The 25,801-nt window shown below is 51.5% G+C and overlaps 1 protein-coding gene across 3 annotated transcripts in view; it reads right to left on the bottom strand.

Moving 5' to 3' along the window:
• The window catches only part of RAP1GAP2 (RAP1 GTPase activating protein 2), a 142,172-nt gene that overhangs the window by 85,841 nt on the left and 30,530 nt on the right, over nucleotides 1–25,801 (bottom strand). For all 3 annotated transcript variants that reach the window (XM_059908574.1, XM_059908572.1, XM_059908573.1), the window contains exon 2: nucleotides 18,178–18,262. In XM_059908574.1, the coding sequence (XP_059764557.1) occupies nucleotides 18,178–18,183 (6 nt within the window). In that variant the 5' untranslated portion in view covers nucleotides 18,184–18,262. The remainder of the gene's footprint in view (nucleotides 1–18,177; nucleotides 18,263–25,801) is intronic.

Genomic DNA, 25,801 nt, shown 5'->3' with positions numbered 1-25,801 from the left:
TTACCTACCGTCTGTCTCTCTCACTGGACAGTAAGCTCCGTGTCCACAGGAATCGTGTCTGCTGGCTTCCCTGCTGTGTCCCCAGGCCCTAAAGCAGTCCTTAATCCATGGCAGGTGACCAATAAATACTAGCCAAGTAAATGAAGGGATTTCACTGGCACTTCCACGTGTAAGGTGTTCTTGTGCAGGAGACCAACCAATACAAACTCCTGCTGGAGGAGCTCAGGGAAGGCTTCATGGGGGAGGTGGCATCCAAGCTGCACCTTTGAGTGAGGAGATTTAGAAAGAAGGAGGGAGGCTGCGGGGTGGGGGGTGAGGAAGAAGCCCAAGCAACGGAAGAGGAGCAAGCACGAAGCACATGCCAGGAAAATAATCAGCCTCACTGGCTGTAGACCACCCACTGCTGTCAAATGATCCCTGCCAGGAATGACCTTACTAGGACACCACCCCAGAGTCTCCCCAATCAAGTGCCGGGAGATGCCCCAAGCAGCCATTTGTGCACCTCCAGCTAAGAGGATGCTGACCTACTTTCCCACCCCACACAGAGGGAGTGAGTCTGCCCACCTCCCCCATATCCCACAGCTGCTGGGACCCCTGCTCCTCCTCAGGAGAGAAGGGAGCCGCCTGGGAACAAGCCATGTGATGCTTGGCACTCTGCAAGTTGTCTTTGGGCCTCAACCAGCATAATGACTTTCCTTTTAGCAGGACCAAGGCTTGCCTGCGAAGTGCCTTTGTGGGAATTAGAACAGGGCACCCCTCTGGGTGAACCAGTTGGAAAAAGGCATCCTTCCCTCTCGTCAGACAGCCCCTCACAAGATACCCAGTTGGCCAGCAGATTGCCGAATTCAGCCCCCACTCATCCCTGATGCTGGGTGCCCCGTGTGGTCCATGCCTTCCATGGGGGCCTGGCCCACCATAGCGATCTCTTTGCAGTCCAAGGCAGAATCTGGACCAGCCGCCCCCAGATCCCCGTGCCCTCAACGCTCCATCCCAGCGGAGGAGTCCAGGCTACGCCAGGGTCTCCCAGGAGTCTTGCCCAGGTGACCAGGGTGACAGTCGTCATGGGACTGAAGCTGTAACTCGCCCACCCCTGCCCGTCCCTCACAACAGCTGATGGCCGATTCCCAGAAGAGACCATCTGGGTCTTGGTGATGCCTCACCCCCAACACACACACACACTCATGCAGCAAGGAGAATTAGAGATTATCGGTGCGCTGTAAGGCCCTGCTCGGGTGTTTACCCTCCTAGGGATATTAAATTTTAAACGTGTGTGCCTGTTTACTCTCCCTGCCAGAGCCTGGCTGGCTACCCCGTAGCCAGGCAACACTATCTGACCTGGGGGACCAGGAGGGGGACTTTCCACGCCAGGCAGGTCACCTGGGGAGGGTTATCTAAGCACAGCTAGTCTCAGCACAATGAAGTGCCTCTCTCCCCTCCCACTCCTTCCCACCCTCAGCCCCCAGGTGACCTCACACCCACAACACACGGTCCACTCTAACAGCAAGAAGCAGAGGGTGGTCCTGCAACCGAAGTGGTGACACTTTAGAATGGGATCTGTTAGAAGCAGATCACTGGGATTTGGTGTCATTATCAACCTGGTGGCCAGCTTTGCTGTTTCCCTGCCGGCCAAACTGAGAGCCAGCAGGCTGAACTTTCAGGAAGAAAAATTCAGGTTAGATGGGAGGAAGATGAACACGTGTGATTGGAGACAGGCCATGGCACCTCCTTTCAAGGGAAGACTGGACAACGCCAAATCAGGGCTGGAAGCTCACGTGTGTCATTTTTTTCCTCCATGAGGGGTTATCTTTCCACCTGGATGGGAGATTGGCAAGTTGCTGACTGAAGGTAACAAAATCAAGGTCACATCTCAGCTCTAGATTGACGATGTGAGCACTGTGTGACCTTCTTTTCTCCATGGAAAAGCTTAGGGACATGTGACATGCCTACCCTTCAAACCCCATGGTCAGGGGAGGACATTTGAAATCATATAATCAGTCATGGGCTCACAAAGCAATGAAATCAGGCAAGCAAAGTATCAGTCATAGAATCATAGAATACCACAGATGGAAGACCTACTGTGTGCTGGGCCTCTAGGGTTTCCACTAGGGGTAAAAAAATCTCCCCCATTTTACAGATAAGGAACCCAGGTCTAAAAAGACCCAGCCTCTCCTACTGAACCATGAAGGTGGCCTGAGCTAGTCATAGCTGAATAACACCCAGCTACAAAAGATGCTCTTGTCCTTAATCCTCAGAACCTGTGAATATGTGAGGTTAATGGTGACAGAGGGAATTAAGGGTGCTGATCAGCTGGCCCTGAGGTGAGAGGAGGACCCTGGATTATCCAAGTAGGCCCAATATAAACAAGAGTCCTTATAATAGAAGGAGGCAGAAGAGAGAGAATGAGAGAGATGGCAGTGTGGGAAGGACCTGGCCCAATCAATGTTGCTGCCTTTGAAGATGGTGGAATGGGGCTGGGAGCCAAGGAATGCAGGTGGCCTTCTAGAAGCTGGAAAAGGCAATGAATAAATTCTCTCCTAGAGCCTCCAGAAGGAATGCGGCCCCATGGACACCTCGATTTTAGCCCAATGAGACCCATCTCAGACTTCTGACCTCCAGAACTCTAAGATGATAAATCTGTGTTGTCTTAAGCTACTACGTTTGTCATCATCTGTTTCAGCAGCCATAAAACACTAATACAGACCTCTCGACAGATATAAGTCCAATATAACCATGGGCAGGAAGGAACTCTGACACTCTAGCACCATGCCCCTGCTCTGTAAAACTGAAATGTTCTGTGACACATATTCACAGTCTGGGATGAACGTTATTTTGATATTTTGATAACTGCCTTGAAGCTCTTTGCTGATCTTCAGGAAACCAGGTGTGGACTCCTGACCTTCACTGGGCCTGGGACCCATAAGCAAGGAGAAAGGCTGCCCAAGAGATGGCAGAGGACCATGCCATGCCAGCAGGACTTGGGACCCTGCCTATCCATGACAACTCAGGCTGGACCGATGACCTGGGAGGCCTGGGTTTCAAGGTTCCCACCTCCGCTGCCAGCACTAACCTCAGGTACCCCCAGGCTCTGGATCCGTGGCTCAGCTTTGCCCTCGGGGTGACAAGGCCCATCCCTGACACTTACTGAATCCTCCCAGGCTTTGAAGACCCACCTTCCTGCTCTTCAGATCTCACCATGGTTCCTGACCTGCTTTCTCCTTCACTATCCTAATGTCTGAGGGACCCACTCTCCCCCCACCCCAGACCCCAGGACACATCCCCTCATGGGGAAGTGACAGGGAGAGGATCGTCCAAGGATTTTCTGCTTTTCTGAGCATACCCAGGCCACCCTTGCTTCCACACCCAAGCAGGGACCACCAGACCACTCAGTGGAGGTCATGTCCCATCTTGGGTCACTCTCGGAGATGGTTTCTGGGGCTTTGCCTCCTCCTAGCCATCATACCCTCAAAGGGTAGGCATCACATCTTCCCAGTTCAACAAAGGGCCATCAAGCATGAGGAGACGGAGCTACACACGGCATAGCTCCTGTCTCCTACATCCCACAGCCTGGCTCTCCCGACCACGGAATAACCACCCCAAAGGGACCCTCAAATGCTGTCCTGAAACCCAACTGGACATCCACAAGGCAGTGATGCTGGGAGCCATCGGGGGTCCAGTGGATTTTCAGAATCATCATCTCTGGGGCGAGATGCAATGCTGGTCTCCTCTGAGCCCAGGCCACCCACCAGGGTGAGCCCCTGGGAAGGGAAAACTCTAGAAACAGTAGCAGAGCATCTGGAAAAGGTCCTAAACCTGGACACCTTTAGGCACAGGGAGGATATAAGGCAAAATAGTTGGAGAGAGCACATCCCTCCCAATAGTACGGAAATCAATTTTTTAATACCATGTTGGTCAAACAAAGCATATCTGAGGGCAAACTGGGCTCAGGCCTACCAGCTCATGATCCTCAAAGAAGCAAACCCAGCCCATCCACCTCACCTCCTTCATCCCCTTCCTGCCTTTTCCCACCTGCTTTCCCTCCTTCCCTCTCCTCTCCCCTCCCCTCCCCCCTCCTATTTCCCCTCTCCCCAGTCCCTCCTCTTTTCCCCTTCCACAGCAGATGATGCCACCGGGCCACCCACCCCTCACTCCTGGCTTCCCATTTAGAGCCAACCAGCCATCATATTAACATCTGACATTTCAGAAGCTTCTCGGTCCTGCTGCCAAATCAAATCAGCTCAGCCGTCTCATTTGCTAGCAAACCCAATTCACTCCCGCAACAGGTTCTGCTTCATTTCCACGTGGACCTGGGCTGGAGCTCTTGAAAGGCTTCCTCCACCTCTCCACACACCTGGAGATGCAGACCCTGGCAGCCCAGGCTGCTGGTAAGGGCATGGCAGTTCCCCTCAAAAGGAGTGAGCCACACCGTGCACAGACTGCACTACCGCTCCTCCAAAATCACCTGGTCCTCATATCCCAAAGAAGGGAGCCAAACACTATGTATAAAGTGGAAATAATTTATTTAAAAAAAATTAATGTCACCACCCTCAAAGATTGGTTTGGGGACTTCCCTGGTGGCACAGTGGTTGAGAATCTGCCTGCCAATGCCGGGGACACAGGTTCAAGCCCTGGTCCGGGAAGATCCCACATGGCCGTGGAGCAACTAAGCCCGTGCACCACCACTACTGAGCCTGCACTCTAGAGCCTGCGAGCCACAACTACTGAGCCTGCATGCCACAACTACTGAGGCCCACGCACCTAGAGCCCGTGCTCCGCAACAAGAGAAGCCACCACAATGAGAAGCCCGCGCACCACAACGAAGAGTAGCCCCCGCTCAACGCAACTAGAGAAAGCCCGCACGCAGCAACGAAGACCCAACGCAGCCAAAAAAGAAAACCAAAAATTTGTCTGTATTTTTTTAATAAAATAATTTAATAGAATAATTTACCTCATCTTTAGAGGACTCTTACAGGGGTTATTATCTCTTCTGGAGCAGAAACATTTATCTAAACTTCAGTGACTCCTTCTGAGCCACCTGGTTTTCTCTTCACTGGTTAAATGCAAATAAAATCGAATTTAACTCTTTTTTATTACAAATGAGCACAAACGGTGCAATCCCATTTATTTATTTATTTATTTGTTTATTTATTTATTTATTCATTTATGCAATTTCTTTTTTTTTAACATCTTTATTGGAGTATAATTGCTTTACAATGGTGTGTTAGTTTCTGCTTTATAACAAACTGAATCAGCTATATATATACATATATCCCCATATCTCTTCCCTCTTGCATCTCTCTCCCTCCCACCCTCCCTATCCCACCCCTCTAGGTGGTCACAAAGCACCAAACTGATTTCCCTGTGCTATGCGGCTGCTTCCCACTAGCTATCGATTTTACATTTGGTAGTATATGTAAGTCCATGCCACTCTCTCACTTTGAGAGGGTGTGGAGAAATGGGAACCCTCTTGTACGGTTGGTGGGAATGTAAATTGATACAGACACTATGGAGAACAGTATGGAGGTTCCTTAAAAAACTAAAAATAGAACTACCATACGACCCAGCAATCCCACTACTGGGCATATACCCTGAGAAAACCATAATTCAAAAAGAGTCATGTACTACAATGTTCATTGCAGCTCTATTTACAACAGCCAGGACATGGAAGCAACCTAAGTGTCCATCGACAGATGAATGGATAAAGAAGATGTGGTACATATATACAATGGAATATTACTCAGCCATAAAAAGAAATGAAATTGAGTTATTTGTAGTGAGGTGGATGGACCTAGAGTCTGTCATACAGAGTGAAGTAAGTCAGATCCCATTTATTTATGCCTCTGTCTGTGTGCATGATGCCGAGATGTCTGGAGGTTTAGCAAATGGTAATGATGAATATGGCTGGATGGTGGGATTATTACTAGAGTTTTGTTTTGGATTTTTTTACTTTATACTTTAAAATTGCTTACATTTTTTTATAAGAAGCATGTATCACTTTATTTAAAAATAAATAGGGTGTAGAGTGAGGGACTGCTGTTCACTTGCAAAAAAAAATCTTATAAAAATTCTCCAAGATGGGACTTCCCTGGTGGCACAGTGGTTAAGAATCCACCTGCCAATGCAGGGGACACGGGTTCGAGCCCTGGTCCGGGAAGATCCCACATGCCCCGGAGCAACTAAGGCCATGCGCCACAACTACTGAGCCTGTGCTCTAGAGCCCACGAGCCACAACTACTGAGCCCGCGTGCCACAACTACTGAAGCCCGCATGCCTAGAGCCCGTGCTCCGCAACAAGAGAAGCCACCGCAATGAGAAGCCTGCGTACTGCAACGAAGAGTAGCCCCCGCTCGCCACAACTAGAGAAAGCCCGCGTGCAGCAATGAAGACCCAACGCAGCCATAAATAAATAAATAAATTAATTAATTTTTTTAAAAAAATTCTCCAAGAAAATACTGGGCTTTTTTAGTTCAATGCCACATTCTCAAGGCTGGATCAATCGATGAGAATTCATAAATCACCTATTATGAGTATGTATTAAGCACCGACCACTAAGTGTTTATGAAGCACCTGCTCTGGGCCCTTTATGTACCAGGCCCTGTGACAACAAGGATAGGAGAACATGTCCTGCCCCCTTGGGCCATGGAGCTGGAGCTGCATTGGGCCAGTTCCTCCCAGTCCTGCTCCAGCAACGCCCTGCCCCATCACACACATACACACACCTGCAGTCACACCTGAATGACCTCCAACTACACAAGAGTAAGCAGGTGCTGGCATAGTTTCTGGGCCTCACCAGGCTCCCATCGGGGGCTCCTGAAAGAGGGCCGCTCACACCCTATAGTGGGTTAAACGGTGCCCCCCAAAAAAGATATGTCCACCCAAGAATCTGTGAATGTGACCTGATTTGGAAAAACGGTCTTTGCAGGTATAATTAAGCATCTTGAGATGAGAGCCAGGTGGATCCAGGTGGGCCCTAAATCCTTATAAGAGACCCACAGACCCAGGGAGAAGAGAAGGCCATGTGAAGACGGAGGCAGAGAGTGGAATCATGCAGGCCCAAACCAAAGGAATGCCTATAGCCACCTACACACCTACAGGAAGAAGCAAGCAAGGATCTGCCTCCTCTAGTGCCTTTGGAGGGAGCTCAGCCCTGCCGACACCTTGATTTCAGACTTCTAGCCTCCAGAACTGTGAGAGAATAAATTTCTGTTGTCTTAAGCCATGAAGTTTGTGGTAATTTGTTACAGTGGCCCCAGGAAATGAATACACACCCTAAGGCCTGAAACTCCATCTCCACACTCATCCAAGAACAGGGAATCTACTAGGGGTCCAGGGGAAAAAAGCCAACAGGAGGGGGACACACAGGAGGTACCTACGGGACTCATATTGCGGGGGTGACTCCCTCCAGGAACAAACACAAAACCCACTGTCCGCTGTCCCACAAAGCACCAGACACACTGGGCTTGAGTGTCAGGTCAATGACATGACCCCCAGGCACGCATGGGGTGGGGATGCGAGGCGGGGCATGGAATCTGGCAGGACCCCACTCCTGAGCCGGTCTCAGTGCAGAAGTGTCTATGGCAGCCAGAAGAGGAGTGGGATAATCAACGAAACCACCCCACAAGCATTTAGCTCACTGCCCACGATAAAAACCACGAGTATCCATCACATACCAATATAACACCTGTGTGGTGTTACATTGGTATGAAGCCCTTGCCCACCCGCTTCCTCCTGTAATCCTCACAGCAACCCTACGGGGTGGGCTTAGTCCCACAGATGAAGGAACTGAGGTTCCTAGGATATGACCGAACTGCACAATGTCACACAGTTGTTACTAAGGCCCAGGGCCAGGCCCGGGCTCTGTATGCCAGACCCAGGATGGTCCATCAAGGAAGGCAGGACCTAAAACAAGCAGGGATGTTGTAAACTAGAGGCTAAGTTATGGGGTAGGACAGCTGCCAGGCCTTCAAAGGCAGGTGGCATGACTAGGGCTACAGCAGCATTCGAAGCATCCCCAAGGAGACGCCCTGAATGCCAAGTGCTCTATCAGGGCACAAGGTTAGTATCTGTCTAGAAATATAGCCTCGTTTCAATACTAGCCGCAGGCAAAAGGAATTAGGAAGGAACCTTCTGATGGGGACAAATAGATTATAAAATGCATTCCAAGGCCAACCCCGGGACTCTCCATGGCCTTGAATTATCCAGATCTCCACTCAGTCCAATCCTAAAATCCTTCATGAGGACACTGGCCTTACAGGTTCTCCCTATCACCGTGGGGACCACCTGGTCTGTGAACACTGATTAGCTCAGGGCAGCCTGACTTCAAGTGATGGGAACATGATCCAGAGGGATGCTTCCTTCCTAAAGACCCCTCCCCTAGGTCCATCTGAGTTTGTTGGGCAGGATCTTTGGTTTTGGCCTTTTTCCAATACCCTTACTGTCATCCATACTTATCAGGCAGGGTTTTGGGTCTGATACATAGGGCTCAGGTGGGGCCAGTCACACAAAATGCAATTTCAATTTTTGTTCATTGGTTATGGAGAGGCACCTCAGTCCTGGGTACCAGGCAGGGCATCAGGGAGTCCTGAGGAGGAACTATACTAGCAATAGAAAAATCAGTGTACTTCCTTCCAGACTTCCCCTCCGAGCACTGCTGTTCTCTGGAGGAATAATAAGTACTAACATTTCTGCAGCACACACCACGTGCCTCTAAGTGATAAATGTACATCATCTCAATTAATCCCCATAACAACCACACGTGGCAGGTACTCTCATATCCCTACTCTACAGATGAGGACATTGAGGCCCAGAGACGGTACACAGCTAGGAAGTGGCAAAGCCTTACGCCAGGCAAGCTGGCTCCAGAAACTGTGTTCTTAACTGCTACTCCATATGTGTCACCTTTTTGAGAAAGAGCCTCAAAGGGATCTGGGTCCAGGTCAAAGGAACTGGATTAACCTCCATGATGGGGGAGACCATGTGGCCTGTCAGAAGGAAAGGGAGATGGGCTGGAGAATCAAAGGAGAGAGGTAGGGTTCCCAGAGAGACCATTCTGGAAGCCCAGCTGGCCCGCTCGCCTGAAACAAAGGAGAGGAGGAATAAGGCCCTAGTGAACTGGATGCCTAAGCCAAAGCCTGAGGTTTGGGCTCCGTTCGCAATTTCTAGGAGGCAGGGCGCCCCCCGGGGCCTCCAGTTCAGAAGGCTCCACGGGAACAGGCAAAGGACTCTCATGTGCTGGTGGCTCCCAGTTCCCTAGAGAGAAGCCCTCTGTATGTTTCTCAAGGGCAAGAACTACATCATCATCATCGTCATCATCATCACCATCAACACCACCATCATCATCATCACCATCACCATCACCATCATCACCATCATTATTATCATCATTACTATCACAACCACTTACTGAGTCCCCACTATGTGTTAAGCACTCCACTAGCTGCGTCATGGTTTACCTCATTACTCCTCACACCCGCTCCTCCAGGTGGCCATTGTCCTCATCCTACAGGGGAAGAAACCGGAGGTCAGGGAGATTAAGTAACATGCTCCCATGACTCACGGAAAGCAGTCTGGAGTGTGGTTAAGACAGCACAGGCTTCCGAGCCACACAGACAGACCCGAGTCCAAATCCTGGCCCTGCCCTCACCAGCTGTGGGACATCGAGCAAACAACTTAACCTCTTCCGCCAAGTTCAATCAGAGATGCCAGAAGCAATTCATCTCAAGTGTCAGCTCCAAATGACTGGTGGTAGCTACCTGCAGGGCTTTGTTGGAGAGGATTCTGAATCCACATCTAAACTCATGGGCAAGGGTGCCATGATCATGACTAACATCTGCCATAGGGGCAGAAGCCTGGTGGGATGGCACAAGTGTCACACATTTGCCAGCCCTGATCTAGAGAAACATCACGGCTTACAGAGACAACCATACACATGCATGGGTGCGTGTATATAGCCAGCGGATTTTTGACTAAGGTACCAAAGCAACCCTAAGTCTTTTCAATGACTGGATATCCATATGGGAATAAATGGACCTAGACACCGGTACCATCAGGCCACTCAAGATGGCTATTCTCTTGCTCACTATACATCCCCCTGCTCAACCAGTCCCTGCCTCACCTACACCCTACTCACCTGACAGACTTTCCCTCTTAGTCATAGAGCCTAATCAGTACATGCCTACATACTTGCCTCCCCCCCCGACGCAGCTAGTTCTATTCTTTAGATCAGAACACCTCCACCATGATAGCGTATCAAAGGGGCGGTGAAGGACATGCTCTTCTGCTGGTTTCCCTGGTAACCAATGAGCCAACCTGATGTCAAGTCAATTCCCCCTACAACGGGTATCCTCCCACTCCCCTCCAGTAGTGAAGACTGCTGCCTTGTCCTGCCCTGGTCTGCCTCACACAGTGGGGTGTCATTCCAGGACCTTGCTTCAGACATGTAAGATCCCCTGTCCATTAAACCATCGATGGCTCTGTCACTGACTCTGGGCTCTTTCTTCTGTCTCGAGGCTGGGCGAGTATAAGGCTTGCTGCCCAACAATGCCTATATCATGCCATACAATTAAATTAAATTGAGATGGATCTTAGATCTATAGCTCAAACTAGACAACTTCTAGAAGAAAACATGGAAGAAAATCTTTGTGATATGGAATAAGCAAAGAAAGCTACAGACACAAAATGAAAAAAAATCCATAAATTGGACATCATCAAAATTAAAACTTCTGTTCATCAAAGACACTGTTAAGACAAGGAATGAGCTTGTATCTAGAATATGTAAAGAATGCCTACAGGAAGACAAACAACCCAATTTTAAAGGGGGAGGAGGGGCAAAGGAACTGTAAGAATGGTCCACAAGCATATGAGAAAGTGTTCAACGTCATTAGTCATCAGACAAATGCAAATTAAAGCCACAATGAAATATCCCTCCTTACACACCCACTCAAGCGGCTAAAATTAAATAGACTGACAATGGCAAATGTTGACAAGGATGTGAAGCAGTTAGAGCTCTCATAACACTGCTGGTAGAGACATAAAATGGTACAACCACCTGGCTAAAAGTTTGGCGGTTTCATATAAAGTTAAACATTCACCTCCCCTTTGACCCAGCCATTTCCCTCTAGGTATTTACCTAAGAGAAATGAAAACACATGTCCAAAACAAAACAAAACTTATACCAGAATATTCAGAGCATTTGGTTATTCATTATAGCTCAAAACTGGAAACAACCCAAATGTCGCTCAACAGGAAAATAAACAAACTGTGCTGTATTCATACAGTGGGGATAAAAAGGAACAAACTACCGATAACACTCTATATCATGGGTGAATCTCACAGATATTATGCTGAGCTGGACACAAACAAGTACAGACTATGTGATTCCTTTTATTTTTTTTTTTTAATCTAGTTCCCTGACCAGGGATCGAACTCGGGCCTCCCTCACTGGAAGCAGAGTCTTAACCACTGGACCACCAGGGAAGTCCCCAGGACTCCTTTTAAATTCAGTTCTAGAACAGGCAAAACTAATTTACAGTGGAAATAAAAAATCAGAATACTGGTTGCTTCCTGAGGGGCGGGGGTTGGGGTTGACTAGGAAGGGACATAGTGGAACATTCTGGGGGAAGAGAAAGGTCTTCTATCTGAATCAGAGTATGGGTCCCATGGGTGTATCCACTAATAAAAGTACAAAGTTAAGATTTATGCATTTCAATGTATGTAAATTTTTAAAAATCCGGTTACACCTAAAGTAATTTGCAAGAAGTGTAGGCTCATTGGCCTTAAAACAATGAACAAAATCAGGTACAATATACACATGTGCACACATGAGGGGTGGGTTCATGCAGGTGGTGCACACACAGACATCTCCCGGCTCTCTAAGCCTCCAAGGTGCCCCCCGACAGATGCAGAGCCAGGTTAAGCCCCCCTCGCATCTGCGCTGCCCTTGGGCTCCCCTGTCCACTGGCCTGTATGAAATCAGAGGCCTCCTGGGAAGTGGTTCCTGAGGAGACAGCATCTGGACCAGCGACATAAATAGGGTCTGTGTGGGGACCAGAGACAGCTCTCCTAGGAGGGCCAACAAGAAAGCCAGCTGAACCTCCTGCAGCGGTGGTCATGGGCCGCAACAAATGCTTGCCCCAACTGTCACGCCCCCCACTGCAGAGCTTTCTTGAAGAGGGGAAACCAAACCCCCTTGCTGGTGTCCTTGAGCCCTTCTTGCCTCCGCCCAAGAGGGGTCCCAACATCCTTCCCACAGACGCCTCCTCACCTCGTCCATACAAACTTGGTAGATGTGACAGGGGCTGACACCCCCTGACTCAACCCTGACAGAGGTGGGTGGGTGGTCTCTTCTCTCAGTAAGAACAGAAGACAGGGCAGGAACCAGAGGCAAAGTAAGAGATGGCATCGGGCCTGGGGCAGTGCTACAAGCTGGAAAGGAAACCCCAGCGCCTCCCCACCCAGGACAGAAAGTGGCTGGTGGGCAGTTAGGGAGCCTGGGAGGGCAGGAGGCAGAGACCCAGCACAGCTCTGCCCACAGGGAATGAAGGGAGTGCAGAGGAGGCACCTCTGACCTCCACTTTCTTCCCCAACATGTGGGGACTTTGCACCTGCCTGACCCATCACTGAGGGTTTCGAGGGCATCGGTGAGTGATGGAGAGCAAAGTACCAGGGGGGCAAAGCAGGCGTGAGACTTTCTGCTCCCCCCACAGCGGGCACCCCAGGCCTCCTTGTTCTCTTCGGGAAAGGAGAAGGTCTGGGGTGGAGGAGGCTGCCCTCAGACTGGCACAAAGAGGGATGGAGAAGGCTGAGAAAGGGTCACCTCCCAGCTGATCGGGCCAGTCCAGGCCTGCTGGGGCTCCAGAGACGAGTGTGACAATTCAGATCAAGGACACGCCAAGTCCCAGCATCACCACCTTCGACAGAACGCCCCGTGCACTTACTGTGAGCTGGAAAAGGATCAGGAGGGTCAATCCCAACCCCTTCAAGCCCAAAAGGCTGTTGTATGGTCGGTTCCAGGGGGTCACTCAACCCCCGTGCTTGCCATTAGGGTCCCTTCCAACTCCCCCACCCACCTCCCCATGAAGCCATCCTCACTCCCCTCCCCCCCACTGAGAAGCCACATGACACACTGCAACTTGTCACATGCTCAGCCATATGGTTTCTTCTGCTCGGTTAAGGCCCCCCGAAGACAGCCGGTTCTTTGAGGGACGAGGACGGCGGCCTTAGTTTGACCACACGGGGCCTAGCGCAATGCTGGGCACACACCCGCTCTCCTTGGTGCCTGGTGATCCATTTGGGCATGAAAACCAGATCATAAAAGATGTGGGCTTGGAAACAATCCACAGCATTCCCAGGGAGACAGCCCCAAGCCCCTCTCCCAGCCCACCCTGAGCCATCCACAGTTTGAATTCCGGCTGGGAACTGGGCTCTCATTCTGCCCATCTGCTCAGCATCTCTTTGGTGGCTTTTTCTCAGTTTCATATTAGCGAGAAAAAAAAAAATTCCCTTGAAAACCACAAACACAACGAGGTGGAGAAGGGGGCGTAAAGGACCAGTTGCAGCAGGCAGGCCAGTGGGGGGCAGGGGCCTGGGGAGGGAGGGGCGCTTCTCGGGCTGGAGGCCAGCTTCTGCTCCAGCAGTCCCTTCCCAATGGGGGAAGCAACTAGAGGAGGTTGTCCCTGGTGTGTGGGGTGGGATGAGAGCATCTTATCAAAAATGGTTTGGGTCTTAGAACTGAACTTACTCTATGACTACAGGAGGAACACAGCTATCTTCAATGGGACCTTGGCCAAGTCATTCCCCACCTCCTGGCCTCCAGCTTCCCTAAAAAGGAAATGGATCACCCATCCCTGACATTTTGTGACTCCCAAGCTAATCAATACCAAAGGGGTTCCACTGCCACCCCTAACCCAAGCCTACACTGCCAAGGGAACCAAATGAGACCCTCCTCCACTGCCCAGATGCTGGGAGGGGTGGGGGGCTGATGGAACTCCAGGGCCAGTGACCCTGGAGAGATTCCAGCCTCCACCCTCAGTGTCTCAGACCTCGACGTGCAGTAATAACCTGGGGAAGTTGGGAGGTATCAGCAAAGCAGAGGCCTAATCCCACCCTGGAGAGGACATCGCAGGCGGGAGCCCAGACCTACACAGGTGACTCCACAGGTGAAACTGATAGGGAAGGAGGGGGCTTCAGTCCACATCTCGAAGAACACATGTATTCAGGCTTTTCTTTTTTTTTTTTTTTTTGGCCGCACCGTGCAGCATGAGAACTTCCCCGACCAGGGATCGAACCCGTGGCCCCTGCAGTGGAAGCGTGGAGATTAACCACTGGACGACCAGGGAAGTCCCTGTATTCTGGCTTAATTTAGAAAAGTATTACCTGGAGAAAGAGGGTCTGCTGGGATAGGAGATTCAGACAAAACCAGAGGAGTGGAAGGGAAGTGCCTGCTCCTCCAACCTGGATTCCAGAATACTCAACACACCATAAACATCTACCAGAACCAGGAACCCACAGAACAGGACGCAGTCGCTGCCCTGAACTCGATGCAGGGACGCGCTGGGCTAACAACATGACTTGGTAAATGCAGTCCCGACACGGCTGCTCCCGCCGTGCTGAGCAGGCTGGGGAGACATAAATGAGCGTCGTAGTTGTAAGTAGCCACCGGGACACTGACCCCAGAGGCCACCGTGAGCTCCACATGGTACCTGGCCTCGCCACCGTAGTTGACACACCTGCCCATCTCTCTCACCCTGTCCCCAGCCTCGTCCACACCAGCCTTTCCCTGGGGAGGCCACCCCAGGAATCTCCCATCTTCTCACTCCATCCTCTCCCTGGAGAGTTCACCAACCCACCCACCCCTCCACCCCCAGCTTCAATTCCCATCTCTGCAAAAATGGCTCCAGATTTTTATCTCCAGTCACACCCTTCTTCTGAGCCTGGCCCCCAATGACACCCCCATCGGTGTCTCAAGCATGTCCAAGTCAGCACTTAGAACTTAAATCCTCATCCTCCCTCCTGGGTCACCCCCTCTCAGAGAATGGCTGTATCGTTTATCCGGCTGATCCAAACCTGGGACCATTCTTGCTTCCTACCTCTCCCCAAATCCTCATATCTCACCAATCCACCTCCTGGGAGATCTCTGAGATCTGATCACTTCCAGGTGGTCACAGGCCCCTCAGAGTCAGTCCTCTCCCACTGGACTCCTGCAGTGGCCTCCCAACTCACCCCACTTCCACTCCGTTCCATCCCACACATCCTCCACACGAGCCGGGGTTACTTTGCAAAAGTCCTGTCACCTTACTCTTCTGACTAAAATCTTCAATGACTTCGATGCCCCTAGTTAGGATAAAGCCCAAAATCTTGAGCAAAACTTCCAAGGGTCTGCCCCTTTGTCCCTAACTGTGAGTGCTCTAGCCATTCTTGTTCCTTGAGAATAACCTTCTCTCCTGCCTCAGGGAGGACGGAGCCTACAGTAGTGCTTCTGGAGCTGTAATGTGCATGTGAATCACTAGGGAATGTTGGTAAAATGCAGGTCCTGATTCAGTGGTCTGCAGTGAGGCCTGAGAGACTGCATTTCTAAGGAGTTCCCAAATGAGGCAGGTGCAGCTGTTCTCTTGGCCTCACTCTGAGTGACAAGCATCTAGAACACTTTCCTCCACCTTGACTGCACTTCTGCTTCACTAAGTCCTACTCCACTCTCAGGGTTCACTTCCTCAAAGTCCTCCCTGACCCTCTCCAAGACTCGATTAGATCTCCCCTCCACAGACCTTATATTGTCCTAGCTATGCTGTGCTTCTCCTTTGGAACATTCATCACACGTAACTGTCCATCCCTCATTCCTGAAATTATTTTTTCAACTTTTGTCTCCGTAGCTGGATGACAAACTCCAAGAGAACAGGGATCATACTGCCTTGTTGCTACTAGGTCCCCAGTGCTCAGCACTAGACCTGGCACATGGTCAGCACGTGTAGTAGAAAGCTGTTGGTCTTGCCTGCCCTGCATCTGTTTCCTCTTCCTCTCATTGTAGCACCTTCCATTTTCCTTTAAACCGCCACCCCTCCCCCATTATCCGTTCTTACAGTTTAGACCAGGGGTCCCCAACCCCCGGGCCGTGGACCGGTACCAGTCCGCGGCCTGTTCAGAATCGGGCCGCACAACAGGAGGTGAGTGGTGGGCAAAGCTTCATCTGTATTTACAGCTGCTTTCCATCGCTCGCATTACCACCTGAGCTCCACCTCCTGTCAGCATTATGGTGAGTTGTATAATTATTTCATTATATATTACAATGTAATAATAATAGAAATAAAGTGCACAATAAATGAAATGCGCTTGAATCATCCCGAAACCATTCCACCCCCCCACCCACTGCCGGTCTGTGGAAAAATGGGTCTTCTACAAAACCGGTCCCTGGTGCCAAAAAAGTTGGGGACAACTGGTTTAGACGGTGGGCAAGAGACCCAGGTCTGGCCAATCAGAGCCTTCCATCTCTGAGACAGATATGTGACCTAAGCCCAGCCAATGAGTTTCCTCCCTGGGACTTTTGTTAGAACTACTGGGGAAAAAATGATACTCTTCTTTCCACTGGAGTTACTTAGCAAGTAGGAGCTACTGTCACCATCTGCCACCACAGAGCCAGAGCTTGACAGAGGATGAAACACAGAAGAGAAATGGTAAGAGACGGATTTCGTGGATGCAGCCGTGCCTGGAATCTATACTTGCCATTATGAAGGCAATAAATTTTCTTTTATGCTTAAGCCAAAGCGAGTTATGTTTCTGTCACTTGCCACCAAGAGTCTTGACTAACACAACATTTAAATAAATATTGGGTGTTGGGTAAATTAAATGAGCACATAAGTAAAGCCTGCCAAGAGAACTCAGTGACTCCTCCTAGGAGACTTTCAGAATTCCTCCCTGCAAACTCCCGCCATCCATGAGCAAAGAGACAAACATCCCACACCCAACTCTGCAGACCAAGGGACTAAAACTCAGAATGGCGATATGTGTCAGTAATTCCCTGTGCAAACAAGCCACCCCAGCACCTGGCTCGGATGCCAGCACTGTGACTAGGCTGATGAAGGTGGTCTGGCGTTCAATGCCCCTGGGTACCCCACCAGGAGGAGAGCAGAGCTGTCTCCTAGGTCAGCCCTGCACCCTACCCACTCCTGCATTCCTAATTCAACCAGGACAGGCTCTGACTGCCATTCTGTGATATTCTCCCGCAGTTCTGTGTGTGATGGGCATTCAATGTGGGATGATAATGGGAAGATGGCTTTTATCTACCTCCTTTGAGGGTATCACTTTGCAACAGATTAGGTCAGGGAAGAGGGGGTACAACAGGGACTCCCAGGAAAGAGATACCTAATTATTTCCCTGTGAGTCACCTTGTAGCAGAACCCCAGGACAGAGATGGGGGCTGGCCTAGATGTCCCCTCAGATGACTCAGGTAACGTCTTCAGAGCTAGTCCTCACCTGGCAAAGTGAGGGAAGGAGGGAGGTGCATTGCTGCTTAGGCAGGAATACTGGCTGAACCAAAGTCCTCCCTGAGGGCCAGCTCAGGCCCATGTGGCCACCCTGCCAGGAAGACTGAACAGTAAAGGGGAAGAGCTCGGTGTAGAGAGGATGCAGCCCCCTCAGGGTCCTGGGATGTAGTCTCCCAGGAAAGAGATTTGTGAATGAAGTGCTAATAGGAAAAGAATTACTGGCTCCCAGAACCTCCAAGGCAACTCTCCCACAGAGATTAGGGTGACAGGGCCAGCCCAGGAGGCCAGTCAGAGGCAGGTAGAGCAGCACACAAGTGCCATTCAAGTCCCAGGAGGGTCCCAGCCCCAGGCAGTCCTTCTGGGCAGTAGCCCCGTAAGGCTCCCAGCTGCATTCTGAGTGTCTCCACTTACTCCCGCCTGGGCCCCTTGTGCCGGAACCTACAGCTCCACAAGGCCTCTCGCTAATCACCAAGCATCCCGCCCACCCCATTCAGCCCCAGTCTATTTCCTCACTGCCCCTTGACACCCCTGAATCTCACAATCACACTTTCCTCCTACACTGGTAATCTCAAGTGGACGCTGCCTTCAGAGGTGTGGAGACACTCCAAGGCCCCCATGGGGACAGAAGCAGCCGCGCCAGGGGCCAAAGCAACAGCACTTTCGTCGCCCACTTCCCCTCCCCACTTACCAGCCGGAAGCCTCTTACCTTCATGGTGGGAGGCGCAGTGAGAGGAGGGGACAGCGGCCGGTCTGGGAGGGTCACATCCGAGCTGTTGGCCAGCTCCTGCTTCCTGTTAGGCCACAGAACACAGAAGAGGTGAGTGGGGGCCTGTCTGCCCCTCCCCTCTCTCCTCTAACAGCAGCTGGGCTGAAGGACACAGTCTAACACATGCAGAAAATAGAGCCGGTGCATTTCTTTGCCAGGATGTGCTAAAATCTTAGGCAGGGCTTCTCCCAGTGCGGTTCCTGCACCACAGCACCAGCATCACCCAGAAACCTGTTAGAAATGCACATCCTCAGGTGCACACCAGACTCCAGGGTGATGGGGCCCAGGAATCTGTGTTTTCACAGTCTCTCCAGGTGATTGTAATGCTGAGGTCTGAGAACCACAGGTCTAAAGAGATCCAGGACTGGGAAGGAAAAGAAGGGGAGAGGGGTAAACGTTTTCAATTCATCCTCCCTGGGGGGGCCCCTTTGTCCCTAAACACACACACACACACACACACACACACACACACACACACACACGTCCTGGTCAGACTTTGGGAAGACAGGGCTGCCTGCTGTGTATACTGCAGGTAAAACTTATTTTAGTCCATGTGGGCTAGGACCGTGGAGAGGCAGCTAAACAGAGTTGTGTCACCATGACAACACAATTGTGACAAGTCCGCTGCTCTCACACACTCCCCACTTTCCATCTGGCCCTTGCTGGTGACCAGGGAGTGCTGGTTTACAGTCCAATCAGTAGGGAGAATGCGTGCCACGAAAAAGCCTTCAGAGCAATGGTTACGCACAGGGCCAGCTGGGCAGAACCTGGGGGAGTCTCCGGACGAGGGACTCTGGTGTCCAGGACATGCCCTGGCTATATCTTGGGACAGGAGGGAGAGGCAAGGATAACAGAATTAAGAGCCTAAGAAGACCAGGCTGAGCCACAAAGCCCCCAATTTTGCAACTGTTTGCTTCTCCAGAGCCCCACCCTGAAGCAGCCAAGAGTCAGACCCCAACCTGGTCCCACTTAAATGACCAAAGGACCCCCACTGCCACCTGGAGAGAATGCTTCTGTACTTTGTTCCAGCCCATGTCCTGCCAGTGAGGGTGACAGCTCCAACCCCAAGCCCCCTTCATGAGAGAAGCCATGTTCCCTACAGACCCCCGCCCTCCCTCTTTCCAGAGGAAACCCTGGCCCTGGGGCTCAGACACCACCCCAGCCTGGCTCCCGTCAGCCCAGGCAGGCCCAGCTACCCTGGCACAGCCCCTGCCTGTCCCTGTCACCTGTCCTCCAGGAAGCCAGGTAAGGAGGCTGTGTGAACATCTGGCTTGGTGGAGGACCCATGTGACCCCATTAACCTCAACCCTGCCAATCCCTTTCTGCACCTCCATCTGCCTTCCTCCTCCTTTATTCCTGGACCTTGGACTCACTCCGATGACTGGAGAGTGGGGTCCCCTCCCTCCTGATCCAGTCTGTAACTAACACAAGAACCAAAGAGCCAAGACTCAACACTCAAGACATGCGCGCACACACGGTCACACACAAAGGAACGGACGCAGCTCCTTCTACTTCTCAGTCAGGGCCACCAGCCTCCCCTTGCATTTATGGCCTTGGATGTTACCACTGTGGGTAACGTCTGGCTGCTCTGGCCCTCGCCTGCCTGTGGATCCCACAGAGCTGGGTGGGAAACGAGCTTGCTTCCGCTAGCCACTCCTCCCTTTCCAAGCAGGCACTGCTCCTCCTCAATGGGCCTGCAGCCCGAGACTCATGATGACAGAAAAGGAACGGAGGAAAGATGCTCAGGGAAGGGAAGCATTACCCTCAGGTCCCCTGAGGTGAGGACGGACAGGGCAGTTCCTCGGTGGGTCTGGGAGCCTGGAAGGGAAAACCATGCAGGGAAGGGAGGGGAGGCAAGCCCCCACCCAGCATCTACAGGACTGTGTGGGGTTAGCTGAGGACCTCTGGCTTACTCCCCTGGAGATGGCTTGTGAGCAAACTTGACCAGTAGCCACCCTGGCTCTCTGGGAACACAAACCCTAGAGGAGGGCAATGCCAGCAGGTTTTTCATATCAGTGGTCGGGGGACCCTCATATACATAGTCACACTGGCCGGTTCTCTCCATAAGGTGGAAGATGTCCACGCCCGCAGGACCAGAGCAGCTGAGATTATTATCAAGGTCCCCGAGTCCCAGGCAAAGGGCCCTCGTACCCAGCCCTTCGTGGACTAAGCCTCTCTCCCCTGAGCCAGTCTGTTCTCTCTGGACCAGTCTCCAGGAAGCGGTGAGGACTATCACGTGGGAGCACAGGGCATCTGCCAGAATGATTTCCCAAATGATGCTTGGAGCCTGGAAGGTGCTGGAGCAGGAAGGAGCACCAGTGGCTCTCGGCCTCCTGCTAGCTCCAGGGCCCTGTCCAAGACTCCAGAGGGGACACCAGGCTGGGCAGAAGGCATGACCACTGCCCTCAAAAAGATCGGAACCCAGAGCACACGCACACCGATGGCCGCAAATTAGAAACTACCCTGCCTTGGTACCTAGATGGCTTGGAATGGCTTTACGGGAGGGAATGGGCCACACGGCACTAAACCCTACTCTCGACTTCAGCCCTCCCTCCTAGGAGCCAAAGGTACTTATTTAAGAGCTGACTGCCTGTTATGGATTGAATCATGAACTGCCTTAAAGATATTTCGAAGTCTTTTTTTTTTTTTGGCCGCGCTGTGCGGCATTTGGAATCTTAGCTCCCTGACCGGGGATCGAACTCGCGCCCCCTGCGTTGGAAGCACAGTCTTAACAACTGGACCGCCAGGGAAGTCCCAAGATATTTTTAAGTCTTCACCTACCTGTGAATGTGACCTCGTTTGGAAATAGGGTCTTTGTAGATGTACTCAAGTTAAGATATGGTCATTAAGGTGACCCCTTAATTCAATATGACTAGTGTCCTTATAAGAGGAGAAGGTGGCCACCTGAAGACACAGACACACAGGGAGAATGCCATGTGACAACAGGGGCAGAGGTTGGAATGATGCACCTGGAGCACCAAGGAAGGCCAAGGATTGCAGGCCACCATCAGAAGCTACAAGAGGCAAGGAAGATTCTTCCCTGGAGCCTTAAAGAGGAGCATGGCCATATTGACACCTTGATTTTGGACTTCTCACCTCCAGAACTGAGACAATAAATGTCTGTTGTTTTAAGCTGCCTGGTGTGTAGTACTTGGTTAGAGCAGCCCTAGGAAACAAATACACTGCCCAAGTCCCATGTTCTAGCCTTGGCTTTGTAATTGGAAGACCAAAACCCAAAAGGATGAAATCCCTGCTTCAGCCTCACCACCACTGCTATGGTCAGCTGGGCTCCACCTCGCCCTGCCCCAGACCTCACAACCAATGGCATTTGCATGTGAGCCACCCTCCCAAGGACAGCCCGGCCGGGCCTAGCCACCAGCTGGTGCTAAGATAAGACAGAGTAAGAACATGGTACTCAATGCAGTTCCAGCCCTTTCTCAGCCAAACACATCACACATACTGAGTGGTGAAAGTGACATGATTATCTCAAGAGATAACCTTGAATCTGCTCTAATTTATTATAAGCAAAAGGTAAATTATTAGCAGAAATGGTATCCTCCCTCTTATTTGTAATGACTTTCCTGTAACCCACAGTGATCTTGACACGGGTCATGGCACTAAGGGTGAAAACTGCTTCTCGAGCCAAGCCAGCTCACAGGCAGCTCTAAGGCCTCAGGGTCCCAGGCCTACCCAGGAACCCACAAGAAGAGGGGCTGGTGATAGAGGCAGAGGAGGGAAGCAGGGAGATTACACACTCAGCTATAAGAGAAGGGTGGTAAGAGCAGGTGTGAATGAGCAGGTCAGAAGAGCCTCCCGCCGCTGGGGTCCTGGAGGCGCAGCCCACTCAGCACCCCTCTGCCCCAGAGCTGCCTGGCGCTGAGGTTCTCTACTCTGCGATTCTCTCCCCAGCTGGGAGAGCTCAGGGAGGCCGGGAGAGGTCGTATCTGGCTTTAGCCAAATGTAAATCTCAGGAGGAAATGATCAAAGAGGCGGGAGAGGAAGCTGAGAAAGCAGGCGGATGATTCACCCAGATGGGGCTGTTCACAGGGAACTGGGCAGACCTCCAGGCAAAGACCCCACTTACAGCACCCAGGCCTCCAGGGTCCTCGCCTCCAGCCTCCAGTGTCTCTGCCCCAGACCATGTGAAGTCATTGCAGCTATCATCTCTCCCACATTTCTATGAAAAGGACCTACATTAAGAATCAAGAGATTCCTGGGTTCATGTTTGTCTCTACTTGCTACCCCACTGTGTGACCTTGGTTAAGTTACCTCACCTCTCTGTGTCCCAGTTCCTTCCTCTGCAAAGATGGGGGTGATAATGTTCTGAGGAATTAAACATAATGGCTGTGAAATAATATATAAAGTCCTATACAAATGTAGACCATTATTATTATAACTCATAAAATGGTGATCAGGTTTCCAAGTGGAAAGAGAGAAGCAAGGGTCCAGGGCTGTTTATGTGTCTTTGAAAACATTTCTGGCATCTCAAATAAGCACCAGTTCTAGCCCCGGGGATCTACCGTCAGGATCGTAACTATCGGTTAATAATCAACAACAGGAAAAATCCCCTGTAACAGCAGATGGCTCTGGGGCCAGGTTTAAGCCCTCTCTCTGGTACAGAGTTTCTCCCAAACCTACACACTCCCCTTGTCTGCATCTCCCACTACACCAGCTCCCCAGCCACCCTATGTTCGGCCCTGCTTTCTCTTGCTTTCCAAGTAGCCAAGCTAGAGAAATGCAAACAGCTGGCTGCTATGAAGAGCTTCCCAGGAAAACCAAACCAAAAGGAACGAGACACATTATCACAATAGCCAATAGGTGTAAATAACCCAAGCATCCATCAACCGATGGATGGATAATCAAAACACGGTTCCTCCACACAATGGAATATTATTCAGCCATAAAAAGGAATGAAGTACTGATACATGCTACAACATGGATGAACCTCAAAAACATGCTAAATGACAAAAGCCAGAAACAAAAGGCCACCTATTACATGATTCCATTTATACGAAATGTCCAGAATAGGCAAATCCAGAGACAGAAAGCAGATGAGTGGTTGCCAGGGGGCAGGGGCAGAAGGAGAAGGGGTAGGGAGGGTCTGCTCATGGGTACGGGGTTTCTTTTGGAGGTGATAAAAATGTTCTGGAACTATGCAGTGGTGATGGCACAGCTCTGTGAACATACTAAGAACCACTGAATTGTACACTTTAAAAGGGTGAATTTCATGGTATGTAAATAATACCTCAATTTTTTAGAAAGAAATAAGGATGAAGGGGCTGAATGGGCTCCATTTCTGTCATTCCTGCTGCTTAATTTTCTTCTCTGGCTGCCTTTTGGTGGCCCCAGGGCCCCGGGCTGTGTGCAGGGTCTTGCATTCTGGAGATGCTGAAGATGCTGAGTACGGTTTCCTGACTAATCCCACCTGTTGAAAGCAGTGCCTTTCTTCCCCACCCCCAGCGTTCTTAAGTACTTGCAGCATAGTACTTAAGAACTTAGGAGAGGGTTTTGGGGTTCCAACTTTTCACATTTCCAAACCCTGCATAACCAACTAGACCATAAACGATAGGAAATAAAACAAAATGAAATTAAAAAGCTTCCAGAGAAATCATCATAAGAAGGAGATACAATGGGAAGAAAAGGGAATTAGAAGCCAGGACTGGTGCCCACCAGCTCTAGCCGTGACAAGCTGGACCCTCAGAGTCTTATTATCTCTGCTTTCCCCTCTGCAGAATGGGCAGGCTAACCCCCAACTCCTGCTCCCTGCACTGGACTCGGAAAATTGCGCTCAACTCCTCACTATGACTAGAGTCTTAGACAGTTTTCGTGGTGGCAGAGAATTGTGTGGTCATTGGGCAAGCCGGGCCAGGGGGAGGGACGGGGAGGGACGAGCAGGGACCGGGCTGGGTATGGGCTTGGGATCCCTGCCCAGAGGAATCCACCTTGCTGTCTACAGAGACCCAAGGCCAGGGGCACAATCACGTAGCCCTCATTCCAGCAGCCAGCAGTGCTGGGGCATCCCTGTGGTTGGAAACATGTCCGAGAAGTTCTGTCCATCATGGCAGGACAGCCTGGTAGATGCTGGAGTAGAGGGCCAGGCTCCAGCCTCGAGGGAGGCGGGCAGGCAGTGTGTACAGTGGATCAAAAGCCCTGGCGTTCTGGTCCAACACACCTGGATTTGAATTCCAGTGCCACCCCTGATTAGCTGTGTGACCGTGACCAAGTTATTTCACCTCTCCCCACCTCAGCTTCCTCATCTGTAAAATGGTATAATACTACTCACCTCCTTGGGTGGTCTAAATAAGGCCTATAAAGCACTTAGCACAGTGCCTGGTCCACAGCAAAAACATAATACCTGGCCACCATTGTCATTGCCAAGGCTGCCGTCAGATAAGCTGGAGGGAATGGGCATGGTGGCGGGGACACGAAGGCAGAAAGCCAATCAGAGAGCAGAGAGGAGGCAGGGACGGCTTCAAATCCGAGGGAACCTGGATGCCCACATACTTCAGACAGGAGAGTCCAGCCACTGTGGGTGGGCCGCCAGGCCCTGGGTTTGTGCACATGGCTTGATCCCAAGCCCCAAGGGCCCAGACATGGAGGTGAAGACATTACTCTCCACACTCTGCTGGGGCCAGTGTAGAAGGGGAGAAGGATGCCAGCCCAGCAGAACGGGCGGGGTAACAGAGGGAGGGAAGGGGACACGGGATTCAGGAATGAGAGGCTCCAACACGTGGAGGGATTGAGTCCCGATCCCCCCCTGGAGAGCCCCTTGGGAAGGAGCAGGTGTTGTTCACCTGTCCGCACCTGGCAGGGCTGGCTCTGGTGACACATCCCATTCCCATGCACACTCTAAGAGGGTCCAGGAGACTCAGAGCACAACTCTGGACCCTCGAGGATGCAAAACTCCCCAGGGAATGCAACCCCAATCCCACCCCACCATGCCCACCCAATCCCAGGGTTCACAGACGCAGAGACCAGCAGAGCCGGGAGAAACCAACAGAAGCCACCCGCCAGCCTGATCATGGTGACGAGGGCACTGAGGCCCGAAGAGGCAGAGGGAGATGCCCAAACCCCGCAGCGAGCCTCTCTCTTCTTCTCCTGAGAAGAGCTGCGGCTCCCCCGTCACCTCAGCATGAACGTGGGAGGTGAGCAGGTCACGACATCTCAGGAAGAACCTGAGGAAGCACGGCTGGTTTACGGACAGACATTTATAAAGCATGAGTGCCGGGGCCCTGTGTGAGGGGAGAGGTGGGGCAGGGGCCCCGGGGATCTACGGGTCTACGGCTGCGCAGGTGTGCCCGGTGTGACTCAGCCGCAGGCCAGCACGTGGGACCAAGGGGAGGCCGGGGCGATGCTCCGAGCCTGCAGCTGCAAAGAACATGCTGGCGTCTCTCTGGGTGTGTAGGGGGAGGAGGGCACTGCCCTTCCCTGGCGGACCCTGAATCCCTAAACTGGGCCAGGGGTAGGAGAAAGGGCAGGTTTCAGGAGGAGCAGCACACGACAGGGCAAACCAGCCATGAGAACCAGCTGTGGCCCCCGGCTGGGGGGGACACAGCCTCCCTCC

The sequence above is a fragment of the Balaenoptera ricei genome, chromosome 20 (assembly GCF_028023285.1).
Source record: "Balaenoptera ricei isolate mBalRic1 chromosome 20, mBalRic1.hap2, whole genome shotgun sequence".
In the NCBI taxonomy this organism is placed as follows: domain Eukaryota; kingdom Metazoa; phylum Chordata; class Mammalia; order Artiodactyla; family Balaenopteridae; genus Balaenoptera; species Balaenoptera ricei.
The sequence above is the reverse complement of the archived record's forward strand: the minus strand, read 5'-3'. Positions and strand labels throughout refer to the sequence as shown.